The following is a 23,794-nucleotide window of genomic DNA, read 5'->3' as shown; positions in this document are numbered from 1 at the left end:
GAGCTGCTATCTCTCCCCGCGTTATTCACCAGACTTGGCTCTTTCCGATTATCATTCTTTTTCATCGATGGGACACGTATTGGCTGAGCAGCCCTTCGTTTTTCTACAAGGTAGTCGAAATAGGATGACTAATTAGTTTACTTGAAAAGTCGAAGAATTCTTTCGTCTGGGATTCCATGATTTAACAGAGAGATAGGATAAATGTATAGCTAGCGATGGCACATAGTTTGAATAAAATAGAAAATCGCCTTAAAATTTTATAAACTTTTTTTGTGTGTTAAAAACAGTCCCATTCTCAACGTATAGACCTAGTAACTGCCAAACATGTATTATGCTTTTAGTTTTTTTTTCTCCAACAATTTCCGCTTTCGGTTGCCGTGGGCCGAACAGCTTTTTCGCCATTCCACACGACCATTCATTTCATTTTACACTCTGTCTCCGGTACAGGTTCTGTCTCACCGGGCCTGCGAGGACATCGAGCGTTTTCGGGACCACCTCAGCCGGGATCCGTGACAACGCTTTTTGGCGAACAGAAGGAAAAAAAACGACCAGAGATATCCCAACCACAGCGCGCCATCCGAAGCCGACGAAACCGCGAACCATGAAATGGACGCCGGACGGGGGCGCCATCTAATCCGATCGCGAAACCGCCGCGGCCGGCGAACGTTCTGCGGGGACCGGTGCCGTACATCCTGCCGTTGTCTAAAGTCACTCGTGCGCAGCTAATAAGGCCCTTTCTTGGCCTGCGGCTTCCGATTACAGTCGACCGCAGAGCTTGTAACGCGTACCACGTATCCTGTACGGCCTCTCGTATTTCGTGTCCGCCCGCGCGTGTGTGTGTGTCACATCGTAGGTTTTACCGAGAAATCGAAGGTAAATAGTTTACAAACCACAAAGTAGCCACCCAAGATGGCCATCCTGCACTCGTGCTGCTTGTGGCGCAGCGTCCGGAAAGGGAGCTTCGCCAGTGTCATCTACACCCTGGTAAGTACCGGGCTCGATTGAAGTGAAACATTTACTAATACCACCGGACAGTTCTATGATATATCTTCGACCCTACAAAGTCCATTCGAAAAACACACGCATGTTCCACAGAATTCCGACGAAACCGGGGTATGTTGTTTACCTCGAAGCCACCTCCGGAAGGTGATTCAGGAAGCTGTGGAAGCTTTCGGGGTTACGGGGCAGTGAAGGCGAACGATCAATCGTCCCGCGTTCCTGGAGGAGATGTTTCGGGTTCTGATTTATGTTGCGAAATGTTTTATGTTTCTGCCCCCCCCGCCTGACCTTTGCTTCAATTTCTTGTAGAACAAATCAAAACCTGGACACGACGAGCTCTTAGCACCGCCACAAAATAGCCCAACTTGTGGCTCTTTCCGTGTGTTGTTGGGCCAGATAGTAAATATACATCAATTCGAATCGATTTTTGCTGTTGCCAACACGACCACGGGGGGAGCGATCAATCGTCCTTCCGTTTTTTCCGTTGCGGGAGTCCAAAATTCAACACCGAAACGGACCGGCACCGGCAACAGTTGGCAACGAACTTTAGACGAAGTGTATTAATAGCCGCCAGCGCCGGGGGATAATTAAGACCAGAGGGTGTTCTAGCTGAAGGCCAACCGGCGGCAGCCAACGGACTACGAGCACTGTGTGTGTGTGTGTGTTGAAATGTGTGTGTCTAGTTTCTTAGAAACAGCTCCCCTACGGGCTCATGTTCGAGCTACGATTACTTTCATCCTTCGAGGTCCGGTCCGAAAAGTTTGGATTATTTCTCATCACCTCTGCAGAGGCTTCTCGGTTTCGGGTCTCGGACAGCATGTTCCAATATGCTAGCGTAATTGAATATAATCCCTTCCAAAAGCTACGCCCAAATACGCTGGCTGGCTAGGACACTCCGACCTTCACCGGGCTATCCTAAAGCATGCCTCATTCAAACTTCCATCAATGGAACCAGAACCTGTTGAACGAACCACGACGGAAACACTAACCTTTCTCCGACTTTTTACGAATTTCCCCGAACTGTATGCTGATTGCCGTATATAAATGTGTGGGTTATGCAAAGAGCTCATTTTGAGCCCTTCATGCCAACAGCCAGTCTAATGGGGATTCATTGGAATTTGAAACACCATACGCAGGGCTGGCCTTTGAAAGAACTGGGAGTGAAAATCAATCTCGAACTGAGCCCATTAGGGTTGCGTTTTATTTCTGCGGAACATAGGCCGTTAAGTGTTAGCGAGGAGCCCTAAAGCTGTGGCCCTTCTGGTGCTGACAGTTGGATCCTAATAAATATTCAAACAAACACGTATCGCATCGGTTTCGAAACGTTTTTTTATTCCACTTCCGGTCCCGTCCGTCCAGAAGGATTGCAGTTTTAAATCGCGAAACTCATCGCGGCACGTTTGCGGTCACTTCCGGCCCTTGGCAACTGCAACCCGGGGGGAAGATAACGCGACTCCAAGCTAGCACAAGATAGCAATTAGCTGTATCGCCCCAATCAACCACGGCCAACAGTTGGCCATTAAAGCTACCGCAATTTAATTAAATCAATCGCGCCCTTCAAAACGTGACCAACTCCCGAAGCCAGGGCCCATGTGGAGTATCCCTCCGGGTTCGGAAATCAATCAATCATTAATCATAGTAGACTTCCGCCATCGCCACGCCGGCAAATTGCTCGCCTAGGAGCCGGGTTTATATTGTGCGAAAGATTTTCGACAGGCCCCCGGGGCGGTGGGGGAATGTGCAATCTGCTGACCTCATCGGGGAGACGGCGCGTTTTTATGCTGCGCTCGGACCAGTACGGGCCGGTGGAGCATAAAACCATAACGGTGACACACTAAACGCACGCGCTACGGTGGTCAGTAAGGGCCCTATCATCAGCCTCATCATCATCATCCTGACGCTTGGTGTCATCGAGCGATTGTTATAAACCAACGTCGTCCAGCGCGCTTATCGACGATGCAGAAAACCGACGAACGACCCGCTCCGGTGCCCTAATTCCAGCGTTCAAGATGATTTTCCGACCTTCACGGGCACGGGTCAATAGCGCTGGGATTTGGGAAGGACCTTCCTTCCCTAAGCTGAGTATTCTCCGCAGCAGAAAAAAAAACCAGAAAATTGGAACGCCACTCTTGGGAAGTGGCTTCGTCGGCCCCGGGCTAATCCGAAGCCGTGCCCGAGTCGAGTAATTATATTCATATGCTCAGCGTCCTCCGGCGCGAGTCGACGGCACACAATTTACTTTCGTCCACCGGAACGGAGCATTAAATTGCACGGAAAGAGGGCGAGAGATACATTCGGTCCACATTCGGTCCCGATTCGGGACGTTCGGGTGGCCTTGGCGGTGGACACTACGGAAAAGATCTTTGATTCAACGTCCCACTTGACTGGATCGGAAACCGCGAGGTCCTTCGAGCGTGGGCGAGCGAGGGTATTGTTAGCGAGCGGCTTAGCCGATCCGACGCTCTATTGCTCCTTGCTTTACCGTGGCCGGTTTTCTTTTACCGGGACGCCTTGTGTAGCTGACGTGCATTCAAATCATTGCATGCAGTGCATAGCCGGGAAAGGACAGGAAGCTCCTTCCATAATGGAATGCTTTGTTACCGTCAATCGGGTCACATTCTTCTTGTTTTTTTTTTCTCTCCCCTCCTATAGTAGGGTGTTATTTTGTGTGCTGTTATTGTTGGCTCTGGTGTGCGCCCACCGTTGCCTCCCGGGTCACCTAGGCTGAGCTGAGCCGTTGTGGCGGTCATTGTTGACCGATAGGTAATGGGAGGTCCCGGCTCCTGGTGCCCGGAGCCGAGCTTACGGTTGCTTTGGGTCCGCTTTAGCAACAATGCCACGGCGATGACGAAGGCCCCCCCTATTGAGGTGACGCACTGATGCGTAAACCATTCCGACAATGCAACGGGCATTTGGGTGAGAGGTGCGTGGTCCGTTGAGCATAAAAATAATAACCATGCTGGGACGGGGGACGGGGGGGCCCCCCCCCCCTGGTCAAGCCAATGGTGGCAAGGACACACGCTGCATCCTCGCTGATAGTTACGGTGATTGTACGTTCCACAATGGCTACCGCCGAAGACGATCCACACAAATCCACAACTTATGAGGCTGCTCACAGGTATACCTTGCGCATCCTTGTGGGGTAGCCTCGAATTAATGGGCTCTGTTCCGTCGGGCACCCAAAAGGAGCTTTCAAGTGTCCTTGAGGTATCCACTTCGTTATCCGGCTGGCGAAGTGTGAACAGGGTCGCCCGGACTAGTTGGGACGGCGATAGTTCACCTCACGACAGACAGCACGCGCGGTTGTGGTGTAATTTCCAATTACAAAGTCCATTACATCCAACTCGGTAACTTATCGGAAATCCTCAGTAAAACATTCGAATCCGGAAGACCTAGTGGCACCAGTTGCCAGTCTCACATCTTCCAGATTGAAATTCCAGATGGAGACGCCCGGAGAGTTCCTGGTAGCAACAGTTCCGTTAAGAAAACCCTCACTTCCAGCTGCATGTTGGCGAAATGGGACAACGAAGATTTGCGGCTTCACACCACGGTGATTGAAGGTTTAATTACCAGTGCCGCAGACGGTCGGGATGCGTTAGGGGATGCGCTTTGCGGACCTCACAATGCATGCATGCTGCAACAGATGTCATGTCGTCATGCTGGTGTTGCTTATGGATGGATCCCTACAGACACAGTGCATTGTTCGGTTCGGAACGTTCAGTCTCGGGGAGAAAGCAATAATAATTCTGTGCAGTGTCAGGCCCAACGACAAGCTCACGCCACTCACACGCCACTCTACACAACGGCTACATCAACAGATGCCAGAGGGTTGTAATTATTCCACTTTAGTGACGTAAATTACTTCACGACTCAGGACACGCAGATGGTGCCGGGATTGTCCTGGATTGGTGACTCAATTTCCAGGTGACGATGGTTCCAGTGCCATTCGACCTGACACTTTATTGGTCTCGCTGGCAGGCAAGTAAGTGCAGTAAGTAAATATTCGGATCCGGTAATAAATTTAGACCCTCTCCGGCCGGAGGTCACCGAAATCGATTGTCGATAAAACGTAGGTCGTTGAGGCACCGCAACCTGTTGAGTCCTGGTTTGAAGATAAATCGTACGACTTTATTCCGGATGCTGTCGGGCACCTCCCCAGCCGCCACTAATAGCTTCCCACGACCCAGTGGCCAGCCGACGGTTGATTGGTTTCTCCAGCTGTTCGATTCTATTGACATCTCAGCTCCGGCGAACGATTGCGAATTGTGCCCAACACCGGTCCTATTTCCGGTCCAACATCCGAAATATCGACTTCAAGTGTGGTCTCAACGCTCCCTCTCTCTCTCTCGCTCTTGGAGTTCTTGGACGTTCGCCAGCGCCGCTCCCGGTTGTGGTGACCAGAAGCGAACGAGGTTGACAGAATCCACGTCGTTTATCTTGTTGACTAATGGCGGCCCGGGTTCGAATTCGATTGCTCACGCCGACCTCTGCGACTCCGACGTGACGCAGATGGCCCCTGTCACACGCTGTTTGGCCGCTGCCTTGTTACGGCCGAATGAGCGATGTGTCTTGCGAGCGCACTGCGACTGCGGGTGCCGGTTCCGGGATGCAGGTTCCCCGAGAAACGGAGAAATAGGTTTGTTTACTTGCCTCACTGGGTAATTAGGCCACTCGGAGCTACATGTGTCATACGGAGGTGCGGTGCGTGGTTCAACTGTATGATTTCGGCCACGGATCGAGTTCCAGCGCCGCCGGTCCTACCCAATTTATTGGTATCTTAGCTCATTTGGTGTGGAATCGGTTTGCTGCCCTTTTGATGGCATTATGTGCGACATTGTCTTGTTATGTTTCATCCTGCCACATTTGACATACTTTTGATAGCATAATTTATCCGGATTTTCTACGAAGAACCGAAGCTCCTTTACAGGGTCACCCTTTGGCTTTGATGTTTATTTCACGAAAATATGCACATTTATGCTTCGTTTTGCATATCGTTATGGGAAGCAGCGGCATCCAACAACAACAACCCTCGACCGGTTGTCGGATGGTCGCGTTGGACCTTGTTAGCGAACCAAGCGCTGTAAGGACTTTCCTGTTAATTGCTCCAGATATTTTGCAAACGGGAGCAACCGGGACAATGTCAAGTGCATCGGCCTCGGTCCGGCGGCCGGCGCTGGGTGCATCGCCGGTAGCTGCAATTTCCACGCCACGTTTTTATCCCAAGCCATCCCGCACGCTTCCATAAGCGAGATAATGAACGATGCCTTCCACGCCATTGACCAGGACCGGAATAGCGCAACCGAAAGGATAATTAATGTCTACAGTTTTCGAGCCCGCGTCACGTGGGCCGCCGACTGATTGAGGAGCTGCCGACTACGTGAGTGTCAATTAGGAAAAGAAAGCCACTGTTGCCACCTTTACGGCATTATGCTACTTCTCATTAAACGGATTAACACACACACACACACACGCGCTCGAAGCTGTTGTGGCCGCAGAAGATGAAAAGTCAGGCGGGTCACGGCAATACAAAGTAATCTCTAGCGGAGATAAAAAACGATCTTAGAACAGAGCAGAACTGAAGGAGATCATTATTTCTGGAAGTCTCGCAACGCGGATGATAGTCTAAATATTCATCGGACCGGCTTCAAATGGTGCGCATGGTTGTTAACTTTCCGACGGCTACCGTATTCATGCGACTGGAAGATTAAAAATGCCAACCAACGTTTGCATTCCGGTAACCCTCAAGACAGACAGGCGCGCGTCTGAGGCGATCCTGTGGTGAAGAGTATGTATTTCATTTTTCCACGAAGGTCATCGCGAAGCATCTGGGGAGCTTCACCCGACCCTAATGCTCGACATGCACCACATGACGGCCCCAGAACGGACTAACCTTCGAATGGCGAATCGATTTACTTCTTGTTACTATTTCGTCCCCGATCCGTCTTGTTATTTTTTGTGTTTTATTTTATAATGTTGCCCGGCGGCAATCGAATGCCGGCATTAGTCTGGCCCTTTCTCAATACCTTAACCCTCTCGGCTTACCATTCTGGGAGGGTGCATTTTTTAAAGGTGGTTTGTGGCAACTTAATGGTTAACTGGTTGCCACAGCACTTCAAAGAAGGTTGTCCATCTACTTCCGAATCCTAATTACCTGAGTGATGGGAGCGGTTTCAGAAGTAGCGTGTGGATGCAGGAGACTTTTGCATAAAATTTTATTTTCCCACACACACACCGCACACTCGATTCAGACCCTCAAACATCTTCCGTGGCCATCGCGGAATCAGCAGCAGGGAGGGCAGCCTGCTTTCGTCTAAATTAAAAAAGTTGGCAACTAACACAACATTGGAGCCCCCTTTTGTTGCCGTTGCCTGCTGTCAGTGGGCGTCACGTGTGAGGGCTTACATTTCGTGATTAATTCACGGCTGCCTGAAACAATGTTTAAGGGTACTTTACGGCTGGAAAGCTTAAGGGAGAATTTCTCTTAATGGGATTTTCTGTATTTCTGTAATTTTAAAACATCAGAACGACGTTGTTCCGACTGCTTTGAACTCTCGAGTGAAATTATTGTTCCGAAATTAGGGAAAAAAGTTCACCGAAAGTGCCGCAGGTTGTATATAGAATACACACCCGAAACTTTACATTTGTTCAATTACAGAAAGTTACCGAAGCTTTCTAACACAACCAGCCCACAGCCAACAAGAACACAAGAATCGGCTTGGTGTTCTTTCCGGTGACTTTATAAGATTATGCATTTAAAAGGTACATATGCTCGTGTCTAAAAAAGTCGTATTTGCCCCTTCTGTGGGGAGTGCAAAGAGTTGAGTCGTTTGAAATGAAACGAAAGTTCAAATAGCACGTTTGCATAAATTAGATACGCGAGCCGGAGCGGAGCCGGAAAACATACGATGCAAGAATTCGCCAATTTTCCACGAAAAGTGCTCGAATCGAATTAAGCTGTTGGCCCAGGTAGGCACCAGGCACCAGACCAGGCGAGGCGCTCACGGATAATGTAGCGAGCGAATCAGCGGTACTTCCGCGAACCACGCACTTGAAATCCACTTTCGTTCGGCAAACGGTTGGCCCAATGCTGGCCCCCAAAGCCACGCGTTCGGGAGCTTTTCGAATGCCGAATGCCACGAAATGATGGTGCGTCAAATGCACAAACTACTGTAGTACACCGTCGAGTTGAAGGAAGAGTTAAATTCCAAACCTCAGAATCGGGACCCACAGTAGGCAATTTGTATGGGAAAGGCGGACATATTTGTTTTTGGGATGAATCTATGGACTTTTTTCAACGTTTTTGTTTTCTTTGCAGGTGTTTTGATAAAATTCAACTTTGTTTTAAACGCCTGAGCTATGCAATTTGAACGACACTAAAATCTTTTCATACACAATCTAAACGCCGGAGCTATGCAATCTGCATTACACCAAAATGTTTCAATGGATAATTCAATGGATCTCTGCAAATGCGCAAATCTGCTGCAACATACAAACCAGGCGCCTCCTTATGCATCAGGAATTGTTGTCTTAAAATTGGAATTTGCAAAATTTGTCGCAGGAATTCGCGAATAAAACTAACAGAAAATGTTTAAAACTGTCTAAACTTTAATTGTAATGCCTCGTTTAGCCATCACAACGCTGAACATTTTTTTACTGCATTACCAAAATTGAAAAACTGTATTTTTTCGTAGTTTTCTATACTAATTCCCGATAAAAATGTACTAGCAATGCAAAACGTAAACACTTAATTATTTCACATGAAAGAGGGATTCATTACCTTTAAAATGTGCTAACGAACGCGTGAAAGTAGCTGTAAAAAGTTGGTTTTAAAGAGCCATTTTTATCACTCTTTCGACTTTGACAGATGATTTCTCGGAATCTACGCAACATGAAAGGCTAAAACTACAAATTTGTCATAGATCTATTTTAAGCCAATATAACTAAAACTCTCAGTTTTTAAGTTTACTTATGACCACCTTTTCCCCATAGTGTCCACGTTCGCTGACTTCCATTAGCGGAATCGGTGCCACGAGAGACAGAGAGAGAAAGAGAGAGAGAAAAACAAGCAAATTCTATTACGTTACCGAATGTGGCTTCCGGCGAGGTCCACAAAGATGTGGCTGTAAGTAAATCTCTCAAATCAACAACCCTTTAAAGCTCCACCGGTCGGCGGCAGTGGCTTTCTGCGAAGGTCAGTAGCATAAACAACATCACTTGGAACGAGGCATGAAAATCGTGTCAAATCATGCAGGTCAAAGTCGATTTAGCGAACGCTTTCGTACAATCAACCGGCCCGAGGCGTGTGGGTGGTATTTTCGAGAAAACTCCAGAGCTTTAACCCTTTTGGCATAAGTTTCGTGTTATGTTTCGCATATTTTGCCCCAAACTTTCCGGAGATCGCTTTCGAACGCCCACCAGCGCTCGAATGGGTACTAAACTTTTAGAACCGTTTGATGTTTTTTGGAAACCCCGCGAAAAAGCTCCCAACAGACAAAGGGCAAAACGAATATATTACCATGTCTGGGCGCTGGGTTGGTGAGTAACATACGCATCCTACGAGCATCCTATTTGCGGGCCGACTGCCAGTAGGCCAGTGATCCACGTTCAGTCGATGGTGACGAGAAGCGTGTGGTTTACACCCGAGTGTCGTCGACCATCCGATACTTCAGACTCCACATCGACAGCGCTTTGAAGTCCGCTTCCGTGGTCGAGGCATCGGATGTTGGAAGTAGGTGCCGCTCAAGTGGACTTGCCTTTTAATGCCGCCACACCGCAAAGCTTGTTGAAACCGATCGTTGCATAAGTAATCATCAATCACCACGTCACGCCCGGGGATCATCAAACTGGGGATGGCGCGGCACATGCTCACCGTCCCGTGCCGCGGTGTAGGTTTCCCCCCACAAGAAGATGCTACCGTATAATTTGAATCAATAACATTAAAGCTTGCCGTTATGGAAGCCTACCCTCGCGCCCACACGGAATGGTGCGCATTTTCTGTGGCTCAAAGTGCCGTTGAAGCCACAAATAAGGACTCGGCTCGGCAAGCACCTCTCGGGAAGCAACGCGGAGATAACGATCACCGGTGCCCATCCACCGAAGGGCCGAAGTAATGCTCCTGGCCTACTTCAAACCATAGCCAGCTTTCGTCGTCGGCGCGCGCGTCACAATGTTGCTCGTTTTGTTCTGATTCCGGCCCCCGGTGCCTGAGCTTTTTTCTCTGTTTGCGTTCGCACTCTGGCGCAAACGATTATCTTCTGTGAAACAGGCGGTGAAAATTAATCTTCGTGTGGAAACCTTGGTCCACTGGTAAGCTGACAAGGGGCCGATACAGTGCGCATTGCATAACAACGACTTCGTGAAATGGAGCTTCGTCCTGCTCTTGTTCTGCCATTTCGTTACTCGTGTCGGAGAAATTCGCAAGTACTTTTCTCTCGCCCGCTAATGGACTTAAATTCAAAGTCAATAAAGGAAAACACCAAAGTACTTGGCCTATTTGTTTCGAATTTCAGCCCACGGTTTGAAGTTCTAATAGCTGCAGTGTTTGCCTAACGTTAGGCTGCGGGTATCAAGTGGGCTTCTCTTGGCGGTAACAAGATTTCCGAAGCATTTTACGTCTTCAATCAATTGTAATATGACCGTGATCATAACAAGTTTCTTGATTATCGAAATATCTCACAAAACAACACGAATAAAAGCGGAGACTTCATATTTTGCAATCATGAAATAAACGCTTGACCGAAGCTAATCAAAGGCTATTCATAGCTTTTCCCCCCGTGTGAGTAACCAACTCGCCTGAGGAAGGCGATAGCTTCAATTTAACTAAAACATTATGGACGGTACATTCAAAAACTGATGAAAATGATACGAAAATGTTCTAAGAATGTCTTACATTAGTTGATTGAGTTGAATTGAATTTAAATCGATAATAACAAAAGTAAAATCCTCACGTTCTCTAAACCATTTCGAACGGATATTGGATTGATAGTAATTGTGACGATAGTGAGCATATTGAATTAAACGTACCGGGGCTTACCACACAATTCAGGATCACTTCGAGCAACAAGAACTCGTGACGAGTGCTGCAGGGTGTTTTTTTTTATCAAGACTTCCAAGTGAGAGACTTCCCTGTCGATCTTATAGATGCGGTTACTATTTAAATATTGCTGACCTGGATAATATCGTGTAATTACATTTAGAATTACCTATGACAATGTACTAAAATGTTCTAAATGTTCTGCGAAAAGTTAGAACTTTGGTTTTGACACGCCATTCAACTCACTGCTTGGACTTGGAGTAAATGGTTACTAGATCTGTGAAGTGAAACATACTTTATACGAAGTCGATATCATAGATTACTAGACTCGACAGACCCGATGTTCCTTCTGCAGAAACTACGTATAGAGGGAAGTCATTTACTGAAACATTCGAAGGCAATACAATAATTTTTATTTCCACACTCGAGCCTAATATCGGCGCATCGTTGTCTGAATCCACGGAACAAAGTCGGAAACCCGCGCGTACCCGTCCGGATTGCTCGAACCGCAGGCGCTGATGATGAAGTTGGCAACACCGACCAGCTGATTGCTCCACACCGCCGGTCCACCGGAATCACCCTAGAGGTATAGAAGAAAGAGCAGTTCATCAAATGTGGTTCACAAAACAAAGTGAAGGTTCGCTTGTTCCGCCCCGAGGGCAGCATCGTAGGACTAATCTGGCACTACTCACATTGCACGCCCCGTTATTGAGTGGTGAGTTGAGGCACACCAGCCCACTGGAGATCCCGGTAACCGCCCGGCATCGCTGGTCATCCAAGACATTGGCGCGATTGTAGCGCAGGACCGACGAAACCGGTCCACCCTGGAAGATGCGACCCCAGCCTGAAATGATGACCTCGCTCCCGGTCGGCACACTGCTGGTGCGCAGCGCAATCGGACGGATGGTGGCCGTCGTGACCAACGGTTGCTGCAGCTGCAGGAGCGCGACATCGTTCCGGAAGTTGCCGTACCGTTCGTGAGGCACAACGCGCACAACGGCTCGGCGAACGCCAGAGTTCAGGTTGGTCGTTCCGGCCAGCACCGTGATGGCGGATGCCGCCACACTGTGGAGAGGGATCAGAGTCAGTCACCAGGACGCGGTCTCTCTCCCCCATCTAGATACTTACACGGCACTGCCACTGTACACGCAGTGGGCCGCTGTCAGAACCCAGCGTGCATCGATGATGGAGCCCCCGCAGGAAAGGGACGACCCGCGCAGGAGGGCAACCTGATAAGGGAACTGTCCCTCGGAGGCTATCGACCCGCCGACGATACGTGAAGTCGTCTTGTAGACGGGTCGACCAAGGCCACTTGCGGCCAACGCCAGGTTCTGGTCGCTGAGGTGGAACCGAACGTCGGCGTTCACGACCACCAAACAGCATCCCAACGCCAAACCCAACGCTACCACGCCACTAATCGCCATCTCTTCGGACACTGCAGGACACTTACTTTCACTCACAATCTGGATCGGCTGTTGGACTTTCCGAATGGTCTCGTCGGCATCGAGGGTCGCACGGTCAACGCACACACCGGAAGACTGGTGTCCATCTCGTGCCGCCGGAGCTTATTTATCGCCACCAGGTCTGACCGAGAGGGATCCACTTGTCATCAGCGTCTGGAGTGGATACGGAGATATCAAACAGCCGGCCAGCTCACGGGTGTCAGGGAACAAGACAAGTCACTCTCGTGGCTGCGGACGATGACGCTTCGTGTCGCTGCTTGAGGCTTTTTATCGTCGCCACTGACCGATACGCGGCCACTCGAGCCCGAGCTCCGGACGGTTGGAGGCTGTTCTCTCGAGCCGTGGACAGAATGTGGAACTGGAAGTCGAAATTCACATTTCTCGTTCGAAACATTTCATCCAATTTTTCCAATTTCTTGTCGATATGATAAAATACTTTAAAGTGGCGATTTCATTCTGCTACCCGGACTGTATCGGACTGTAATTTTCGTCTGTTTGTCGATCGAATGTTTGAAATTGTTTGAATAAGACAATTGAATTTGAGTTTATCTTCACACTCTTTTTTTTTAATTAAAAAACGGCCCTTCGCAACATTGACACTGTTATTTGCCGTACACTTGGTTCCAGTGGTCCACAGTGAACACGGGCCATTGTCACGTTATGCAAATAAACATTCGTCCGTGCCCTGATAAAGTGCCGACCAACGCAGTGCATTCGCGGTGATAAGATAGGCTTCTCCGAACGCAGCGTTAGCTTATGTGATTTTAAATATTTATCATAAAAAAGCTACAAGCTACTCGAATACGTCACTTCGGTAGATGCCGCTGAAGAACTTGTTTCCTGTCGACCAACCACTTTAACTTCCGTTGAATAAATTTGACTGTTTCTTGATGCCCTCGGGGAATGGTAGCTTCTAAGTTTTCCAATTTTTCGCCATATCGAGGCGTTAGCCTCGGTACTGTCACCGAGAATCCTGTTCTCGGAAGAGATATTAAATATTCACACTCCCACAGGGGAATAAACTCAACGCACATACACACACACACACAGTTCCATCAACTGTCGTTGCTTCTTGCCGGCTTCCGGGGTGGCGCGCACATGGTCGGGTATTAAGTTTAATTATTTTTGGGATTTGCCAGCAAAACAATTATAACAACACAACCAGCGGCATTCCGATGGTGTACAGAATTTCCTACTTCTACGTACGGATGATACGATGGCACCAGGGCCGAAAGAGGGTAGAAAGAAACTGCTCATTTTAAAACACACAAAAGATGAACAACATTGTAACCGCTTTCCGGGGGATCAATCTGCTTGATGGTGCTACAAAATTTGATGCAAATTTTTAATCCACCATTTTCCCATTCATCTCGTTAACGAACCGAACACGGTCGCGTGGGCAGTTAAGAATGATTAAAGACCCTCAATGTAGGACTCCCGGTGTGGCTGGTTCACTTGATGCCAAAAAGGAGTCTTCTCAATATGCTCATTATATGTAAAGTATGCATGGGCAAATGTTTATCATGGTTTTCGTATTATTTTTCAATATTAAGTTGGTAAGAGCTTCATTAATATTTCTGTGCCAAAAGAAAGGAATGTGTGCCGATAATTCGACTCCTCACACATAAATTGCATTGCAATGAAATGTGAAAAGGTATAAGGGGAACTAAACTTCATTTATACGAAGAATTTACTCATTTAGCAGGTCGCAGGGAGGCCTCCAATAGCATATGCATCACATGCAAAATTAGGTTGAGACTCAGCCCTAATAACGTGAAAAAGCTCAGTCCAATTACTATGTAAATCATGTCAAGATCAAAGATAATATACTATTACTGAAAGTGGGAAATTTCAAACAAGGAAATATGTAGCAAAATCGTTTTTATTTGAAGCAAACTACGTCCTACGGCTTTATCCGACTGATGTTTTGCAAAACTGTACGTCTCGCTAGACCCCAAATTTTAATCTTACTCTAGCGTTTCAGGCGTTTTTGCTTCTACGGCTCTGGTTCTCGAGTGGGTGGGCCCATAAATAACTCACAACCGAAGCAATTTCGCTCATTCCGCCATTTTACTTGCAGATCTACTTCAGCATATCGTGCATCACAATGTCACTGTTTTTGCACGAAGAACGCCGCTATCTCCGGGGCGAGGTCGACAAGCCGATCGGCGAGAGCTTCCTCGAGCGGGACACAATCTCGGCAGGTACGACGCACGACTCTTATCCTCCATTTCGTGTTTTTTTTGCTCTGGCCAAACTGCATTCGGCGATTAAGATGGGGCATATTTAAAAACATTAATTATGCTCCAACAAACAACCGAAGGCCAACCTTCGGCACATGTTTTCGTAGAATGTTGCACAAAAGATACCCCGATGCGGATACTTCAACCCGAACAGTAGGATCAGGATCGGGTGTGATTAATTAGCAATGTGGCGAAGTATTTAAGCCCTAACGGACAACATCCTTCAGGCACGGCTACGACGGAAGAGATATTTTTCAAAACTTACTTTACAGCCGCGAGTTCGAAGGCAGAAGCGATGGAACGCCTGCCGGAGGAAATCGATCAGATGTTTGCATTGTTTCGTTGCAGTTCTTTTTTTTATGGTTGTTGTTCGCTCCACCGAGCGGCGTTTGTTTGCCATTTTTCCTCTCGATTAAACTCCGATCAAACATCCGTCCGTGTCCGTATCGGTCCCATTCTTTCTTCCGGTGTTGTTTTTCACAGCTCAGTTCAGTTGTGCCGAAGCTAATTGCTAACCCAGTGTATCGATTAAAGGGTTATACCCCCCGTGTCCTGTTTACTGCTTAACTTTCTCCGTTCTCTGTTTACAGTCACGGTCAAGTTTAACGTGCTGCTGCTCATCTTCGCCTCGCTCGGTGTCCTGTCGTCGGTGCTCGTGCTAATCGGATTAAAAATGGTACGAGCGGCCCTTTCTCGTCGCCCAAGCCATCGCTAATCCACTCTTTCAATCTCGATCTTTTCCTCGACAGAACAATCGGGCGCTGCTGCTGCCGTGGATCTTGGTGATGATAGCGGACCTGCTGGTGGAGTGCGCCCATTTTATGTATCTCATCGTCATAGAAACGGTACGCTCACGGTTTCCTCGTCCGCGACAACTGCTCGAAAGTGCTCGAAAGCTAACCGTCACCCGTTCCACTTTGTTGTCGTTTCAGCTTAAATTTGAGCCACTAACAGCCATGCTGTTTACCATCGATTTCTTCATCATGTGTCTTAACGTAAGTGTTCTCGGCGCGTGCGATTAGAGTTGCGAATCCGTTGTTGTTGCCGTATCGCGTGACTGAGCCGCCGGCTTTTCGATACGCTAAATGAGATATCGCGTTACGCCCCGGTGATGGGCAGGAAATTAGCGGGTCACGCACGCTGTGGGGCTGATTGAGAAGATTGAAAGGAGTCTATCAGCTAACGGAAGAGCCGGCCGGGTCACGCAGTAGTTGTGTAATGATTCGGCTTCTGGCCGTGGTGATTGAGTGAAACTTCAAACATTATCATACTCGTTCCAGATCTACTGTCTGCTGTGCGTGATATCGCAGTACCAGGAGTACAAGGCGGGCCGTGGCCAGGGTGACGACGATTCGTACACGTGCGTAAGTACGCTCTTCCCGATCTCCCGAGCCACCCCAGGAGGAGGGACCTAATTGGTGGGCCATTCGATATGGTTAAGATCTCCGGCACCCAGAACGCCCGAAATCAATACCGTTTGAAGCTGAGAGCACTCCAACCCCGAAGCGCCCGTGAATTAATTACCATCGGGTTTTGGGCCGATCGACTGGCAAATGAGCTGGCGCTGGCAGGTCGGCCTGAGACCAGTTGCCATCGTTTCTTCCGTTTCCCAAAACCCGTTCCAACCCCGAGCGCTCGGAGCACTTCGCTTCCGGGCGTTCCTTAGAAACATTTCTCGAGCGCACCGTTTCATGAGAAACTGGAACCAAACATCAGGCTTATGGCTTATGAATGTTTTATGCGGTGTGTTGTCGTAAACGTAAAGCCGGACCCGGTGCGGTACACCGTCCGGTGCTCCATTCGGAGCGTTTAACAACATTAAACAATATTCAACACGGTCCTGGCCACGGCCACGGGGCGATCGGTAAGGCACCGTGCGCCTCCATCGGGCTGGCCGGGAAATGATTCATAACTTCCGCCTTCGACTGGCGCCCATTAATCATCATCACCAACGCATAAATTCCTCCGTTTGCCCGTGCACGGTGCCACGGGGCGACTTTAATCCGGGTGGGGTCGGCCCGATACGGAAGGCGCAACCGCGTGACCGTGAAGCGGTGGGAAAAGCGGGAAAAGCAAAACAGGACAGGATAGTTTTAGCCACGCTTTTATGGGTGATTTATTTCCGGGCGCGAAAGTGTCTTCCCGGAACCGACGGCGGTGGGTGGCTGTGTCCGGGAAAATCACTGGAAGCCATAGAGTTCCACAGCAAAAACTGGGAATGCGTACTTCATCCACAACGAATTGGCGAGTCCGAGGAGAAATTAAAACCGTCGCCGTTGTTGAAGGATTCACGTCCAACAGCTGCGCTGTGGAATGTTTAGCAGCCGTTAAACAACCCTGTCGAGGGAAGTTCGAAATACCAGGCTGTTCAATAAGTTTTGCGATTCGATAAGAAAAACACAATGTTATGGTTTGAAATACACTTTATCACTCAGTACTATAGTCTAGTATAGTCTCCCTGAATGTCAATATACTGGGGTGTTCAATAAGTTCGTATGGTCGGTAACAGAGAGCGCTGTTGTTGAGCCTGTTTTTTTTGTTATATTGGTAAACTCTTCATATGAACGTATGTGAAGTTTTATTTTAATCGGTCCTTTTTTTTTTTTTTTTACTTGCCATTTAGTATCGACGTGTCATAGTATTTTTTACAACGGAAAACATTAAGTATCCTGGAGTGATTAAATTTTTATTTTTGGTAGGTTTAAAAGCAAAAGATATTTATGAACGAATGTTGAAAGTCTATAAGAACTCTTCACCTTTAATTAGGGAGTTAAAAGGGGGCTTTCGGAGTATAAACGTGGTCGTAGTAGCCTTTAAGACAATCCACGTCAAAAATGCAAAAAAAACAGACACATCACCTAAAATCGTAGAAAAAATACAGGATGTCGTATTGGAAAATCGTCGAATGACTGAAAGAGATTTAGTACCAAGCCATCTCATCGAGCAGTATAACCAATATTTTGACTGAAGTATTGGGTTTCAGAAAGCTGTTTGTAAAATGGGTGCCCCATTCGCTAAAAATGGAACAAAAACGCATTCTAATGCCATTTTCTCGGCAACATTTTGAGCTTTTCCGAAAGCATGCATGGATTTTTGCATGGATGGAGTTTTGTTAGCGAATTACTTCCAGATTGATAAAACAATAAATTTTGATTATTGTTGTAACATTTTAGACCAACTGAAAGAGAAAATTTGTGAAAAAAGACTCGGTTTGAAGAAAAAAAACATCCTTTCTCATCAGGACAATGCACACTGCATCAGAGCATTTAAAGATAGGCAAAAATCCATAAATTAAAGTTCGAATTTTTGGGGTATCCTCCGTATTGACCAGATTTGGCCCTTAGCGACTTCAATCTGTTTGCAGCTCCTCAAAAATCCATGCGTGGAAATCGTTTGTCATCACATGATGACGTCATAACAAGTGCGGAAGCGTGTTTTGAAGCCTTTGAATTTATAAGTTTCAGGGATGGAACTTATAAATTGGAGTCTCCTAGGAACAAGGGTATTGATGTTCAGGAAAGCCATACTGAATAATAAAGTGTATTTCAAACCATAGAAATGTGTTTTTCTTATCGACCATACGAACTTATTGAACAGCCTAGTACTTGTTCCAACGAGATTCCAATTTATGAATTTCATCCCTAAAGTGAGAATCTGGAAGGGCTGCAAAATACGCTTCCACGCATTAAATTTTCTAGGCCTGAAAACAGATGGAAATCGCTGCGGGCCAAATCTGGTGAATACGGTGGATGCTCCAACAATTCGAACTTTAATTCGTGTGTTTTTGCATTGTCAAAATTCTCTTGTGACACCGTGCGTAGCCCTGATGAAAAAGGATCTTTTTTCTTCTGGGAACCGGGTCTTTTTCCACGAATTGTTTCCTTCAGCTGGTATAAAAGGTCACAATAATATTCTGAATTTATTGTTTTTCCAGTTTGCAGGTAGTCCTTAAACAAGATTCCATGACCATGAACCATGAAGCCTCAGCCAAGAGTCCGTATACAATACTTGATATACTTTCAACATTCGTTCAACGTTCGTTTTTTTTTTAACTTTTCAAAAACAACAATTCTATTGCAAAAAAAAATACACGACAATAAACATGACACGTTGATACTAAATGTAGGCAAAGAATAAATCAAGAGATTGTAATGAAACTACACATACGTTCATATGAATAACGTAGCAACATAACAAAATAAATTTAGGCTAGTAGCAGCACCCCCAAATATTGAATATTTAATGCAAGAGTCTTCGAGTAGCACTCAAGTTCCAGCCACATGTATTTATAAACACCTGAAACATTGTATTCTTTACCGGGTATGGACGTTTCTCAAATTTAAACCACTCTCCTATTACGACAACATCAACAACCCGAAACAGGCGGCCAAATCTCGAATGAAACTCACGATCAAAAGCCACGCGTCACGCCGAGTTTCTAATTCTGTGGAAGGCAAACTAATGAATACTAATGATATGAGCTCCCGTATGTTGTGCCACCGTGTGTTAGTTTGTGTTGCATAATTTCTGACCAACACGAGCTAATTATTGGCGAATGATGGAACGATCCCAGCGCGCGTTCGATGTTCCTCGACGGGCGTCCCGCTATCAGCTGCCGAATTTTAATCAGTTTTCCAGCACCGAAATGCTGCCTTTGACTGCGCTTTGAACGGGGTGCCGAAACCGCGGCTCATTGAGTCGCGGCTCGAACGGGAGGTCCTTCCCGGAACGGTCTCAGTGTCTCGGTCGGATAATCTAATTTGCCGAAAAGCACCCGAAAACTGTACCTCCTTGAGCCGCCACTCCTTGAGCCGCAGTCTGTCTGTGCCCGGTGAGGGATTAGATTTTCCAGCCAACATCTTCGCCACCGGGCGCCGGGGTCCTTGGCCACCCCGAGAGACAGCCGGCAGACGACTTCTCTAATTGATCCCCGGTTTTTGTTCTGATTTTGCGAATTTGGCAGATCATAAATCGCCCATTTTATGCTGTCTCCGGTTTCGGCGAACTTCGAAAGGCGTACCTTACCGAATAAAGTTCGTTTCTGTTCCGTCTCCCGGCAGCCCACCAACATCCAGTACAGCCCGCCGGCCCCGTCCTGTCTGCCGCAGACGAAGTCCGCCCTCAGCCCCGTGATCTGCCCGCACACCAACTGCACCCTGATCCCGGAGGAGACGCAGATCAATGGAGCGTTCGTGGGAAGTATGCTAATCCCCCGCCGCCCACCGTCGGACCGGCCGCCCGTCCTAATCCACGCCCTGCTTCGTCCTTCGACACAGGTGTAGCATCGCCGCCCCAGCTAAGGCCACCGCCCGTGTTGACGGTGTTGCGTTCTGGGCCCCGGGGCTCACTGTTGCTGAAGAAACACGTCAAATTTTGCGCTTCCGACAAGCCGAAGGGTTGTTGTGCCGGCACCGGGGGCATTATCCACCCGTCGGAAGCGATCGGCAAGGAGACGGCCAAACCGAACGGCCTCAGGATGGGCGTGATCGAGACGCTGCCAGGTAGGTAACGGTGCTTCCGTTTGTCACCGTCGGGCCGTTTGTTTTCTGAGAAACTGAGCGTGACATTTATGACTGTCGAGAGTGACACCGGAAAGGGAACGTATTCGCGGCGCGCTCGCAAGAATGGAGTGGTTCCGCCTTTTTTCTCCATTGTTGTTGCCGCGAGCTTTTCTGGTTCCTTTTTAAAGGTGCCCTACGACGGAAATACGCGTACGTTTAATAGATTGATAAGGTTTTTATTTCCTCTCCGCGAAACGGCCGGGCGCCATAAAACGGACTCTTTTACTGGGCAATATTGAGGCGATATTGATGTTTTCAAACTGTCCTTCGATTCTTCTGTTCCAGTTTTTGTTAGTGATTTTGTTAACTGGCGAAGGCGCGGTAAAAGTAACAGGACAACAAACCGAGCTCGCGGATAACATTTTTCAATGCTTTTGCGCTGCATAAGTTCAGGCGCAAAACACTGCACGTTAAATATGGAGTACAAATTGCCTACATTTAGGCGACAGAGGTGTGTAGGAATTTTGTGAGTTTGTAGCAAAAATTCTAAAATGTCGTTGACCTGATAAAGCAAAACAGATTGATCGAGTTCTTTTAAACAACGTCAACTAGTGCCTTGACCGCATCGAAGAAAAGACACAAAATTTTGCTTTTAGTGCTCCAAGTGGCGCATACCAAAGTGAATTGAATATTTATATGACAGGCCAATTGGTTCAAAAAATATAAATCGAGCCTCGGACTCGAACGGAAAACAAAGCCCGAAACCAAAAGCCCGAGAAGCGTAATGTGCACCTTCTTAGCCCAAATGCTGTCCCTTCCCCGCTGATGTCCGGCATAAATCTTCCGTAAACCGTTTTTGGGCCGCGAAAACATTACCGCAGCATTTAACAACGTTCGCTTCGCTCCTCTTCTTTCTCGCCACAGAGTACAGCGAGGATAAGCTGTCCTGGCACGAGCCTAAGCTGCCGCAGACGACAGCCAATCACGTGTATCCGCCCGGCAAGGGCACGAGCCACGGCGCCCCGGCGGCCGGACATCAGGCCGACCATTAGCGGACCGCCGGCCTGCGAGATTAACGGAACGGAACGCGGTAGCCGCAGGTAGTGCGGCTCCCTGCCGAGGGCCGAGCCCACCGGTGACGTAGGTGACGAAAAGGACAACAACCGCGCACTAAGTGCGGTGTCACTCGGGCGGTGCGAACCATTTAATTTTGAATGGCCCACAGCCGGAGCCGGAGCCTTCGAAGGCACCGGCAGGAGGTCCAGGAGAGGGTGCATTTGCGTCACTCGGACAGCCGGCAAATTGGAATGGTTTTACGTTGGGTGCCATTTCGTTCCCCATTTCGTCTTGTTTCATTTGATGTGCCGAAAAAACCAAAGGCCGGCCGGTGCGAAGGCGCGAACTCTCGTTACTTTTCATCGGACGGCGTAATTTGATGGCGCCAGCATGTCATTAGCGTTCAGGATCAATAAAAGTGGAACCGCACAAAAAGGACAACCGATCTCGCAGATTCTCGCGAACGCCGCCCAGAACCTTCCACGTCCATTAAGGGCCAGGCCGTGGCCCGTGTTCAATTGGAGGCAATCGGAGGCACCTCGAAAAAAAAAACCAACAACAACAGAGCAGATATCTTTCCCGGTGACCCTTTCCGGTGACCGTGACGCATGAAAGCGGGCAAATTTATGGGTCCACCCCGAGTGGCAACACCACTTTGCAGTCCCCCCACACCGAGAGTGTTTTCCCGCTGGAGGACGAATCAGATAAATCTTCAGAAAATGTTGCAAATTAATGAAAGCCGCACACTTTCTCGATGAGCGCGCTTTAGAGGAAGCGTTTCCAAGCGGAAAAAAGCCGGGCGCCCCGACCGGCTTCTCAATCTTTGCCTTCGGAGTCACCGGTGATGTGCCCTCCCAAGGACTGGACTCCGCAAAAATCCGTGACCGCACGATAAGAGGGTCCTTCAAAACCGCAGTCTCTTCATTAGTCCGCGCGTCCGCGTTGCTCACGTTGCTGCTGCTGTTGCCTGAACTTTGCCTCGGCCCTTTAAAGCGGCCCCTTTCCGTCACACAACAAACATCAGGACGCGCCCGAAGACGTGGGACATAAAAGAAAAGCGCAAATTATTTCCACAAGTGTCACCGTGGAAGGTGAACCGTGTGGTTAGGGCTGAACGCCCGAAAAACGCCACACCATCGCGTGCCCTGCGTGACACTGTGGTTTGATGATGGTCTGATAGGGCGAACAGAACCGAACCGTGCCCCGCGTGTGTCAGCAGATCCTTTCCGTGCCGTCTATGGCCGTGGCCAAAGATCGGAGAAGGAAGCAATTAATTAGTGAGCGAAAAGTTCCTTCATCGCCGACCATCGGTCTGAGGATCCTTCCTTTGTTTTCCTTTAAGTTCGTCCGGCTTTTTACATCGCAACCAGCTGAGTTACGGTGAGTTTATCCTTGGGTTTTCCTCGTTTGTTTTTTCGTTTCATGCCATCCGGGTGGCATCCGATACTTGTGGATACTTTCTGTACCGATGCCGATGCGGTCGACCTCGACAAGGACGACGCGAGAGCAGTCGATAAAAATGGCGGGTTTGTAGTGCCGCGAAACGGTAGGTTTTCGCGGGTTCGATGCATCCCAATGGCCCCAATTGCTTCGCCTGATCGCCCGATTGAGGTTAATTGCTGTGCCACGCAATCAACTAGTAACTCAATTACTTTGTCCCAGCGAGTGCACCGGTTGGTTAGGGTTGGTTGGTGGTTGCAATTGAAATGGGTCCGACGCGCGGTACGAATCCTCGTCGGAACAGAAAAAGGATAAGCGACAGCGGTGGTCGATAGCGGTTCGATGGAACTATGATCCCATTCTTAAGCGGGGGTTTCGTGGTAGAACCCGAAGACGGCTACCCTCAAACATGGACCAGTTGGTATTTCGAGCGGTAGAAACAGGAAACAGGACGTTAGGAACTGAAAACTAGCAATTAGGATCGCGAGGAAAAGTGAACGGCTGACGGACACCGTGGTGCTTGCGGAAAGTATCGGTTATGACCGGCGAAGACGAAAGGTTTTTTAGGGATGACGCGCTGCCACGGAGCGACGGTGCTGTGTGTGATATTTAAGAGTATTTACAAAATAAGGTTTGCCGTTGGAACGAGCGAAAGAGCGAGCGACAGAAATATATTTGTACCCTCTGCACCCTCGAAGCACTGAGAGAGCGTGTGTGTGTGTGTGCGCGATGTTTTGGGTTTCATTCTTGCTGGCTTTGTGCGATTTCGTCCAAACGGAAGTCCCACCGTCGTTGTCGGTAAGTATTTGTTTGGATTCAAAAAGATTTCTTGATTGCTGATTCGATTAAATGCCACTGCCGGAGCGACGCTTTACACGCAACCGAAGATAGCCCGATCTGGCCGGGGCTGGGGATCTATAGAAAGGTGCTTGGGAAAAGGACCCGATCCCCGACCCGACAGAAAAAGGATAAATTAATACATATCATTTTGCGACCATTCATCACAAAAGCCATTCTTTCCCGGCCGCGATTTGCACAAATCATGTAAAAAGATAAATC

At 48.2% G+C, this 23,794-nt stretch overlaps 2 protein-coding genes across 2 annotated transcripts; one reads left to right on the top strand and one right to left on the bottom strand.

The window, feature by feature from the left end:
* Positions 1 to 909: 909 nt before the first annotated feature.
* LOC128279004 (uncharacterized) lies at positions 910 to 21,291 on the top strand. The gene is made up of 9 exons (XM_053017726.1): positions 910 to 984; positions 14,576 to 14,699; positions 15,329 to 15,414; positions 15,488 to 15,583; positions 15,671 to 15,733; positions 16,019 to 16,102; positions 19,799 to 19,937; positions 20,021 to 20,239; positions 21,164 to 21,291. Exons 1-9 carry the CDS (start codon positions 910 to 912, stop codon positions 21,289 to 21,291), a joined length of 1,014 nt encoding a protein of 337 aa, XP_052873686.1.
* LOC128269442 (serine protease SP24D-like) lies at positions 11,425 to 12,558 on the bottom strand. The gene is made up of 3 exons (XM_053006900.1): positions 12,161 to 12,558; positions 11,725 to 12,097; positions 11,425 to 11,612 (listed from the first exon to the last, which is right to left on the bottom strand). Exons 1-3 carry the CDS (start codon positions 12,454 to 12,456, stop codon positions 11,463 to 11,465), a joined length of 819 nt encoding a protein of 272 aa, XP_052862860.1. The 5' UTR covers positions 12,457 to 12,558; the 3' UTR covers positions 11,425 to 11,462.
* Positions 21,292 to 23,794: the final 2,503 nt, after the last annotated feature.

Source organism: Anopheles cruzii, chromosome 2 (genome assembly GCF_943734635.1).
Source record: "Anopheles cruzii chromosome 2, idAnoCruzAS_RS32_06, whole genome shotgun sequence".
NCBI classification, from domain to species: Eukaryota; Metazoa; Arthropoda; class Insecta; order Diptera; family Culicidae; genus Anopheles; species Anopheles cruzii.
Note: the sequence above shows the minus strand (reverse complement) of the source record. Positions and strands in the feature narration are given on the sequence as shown.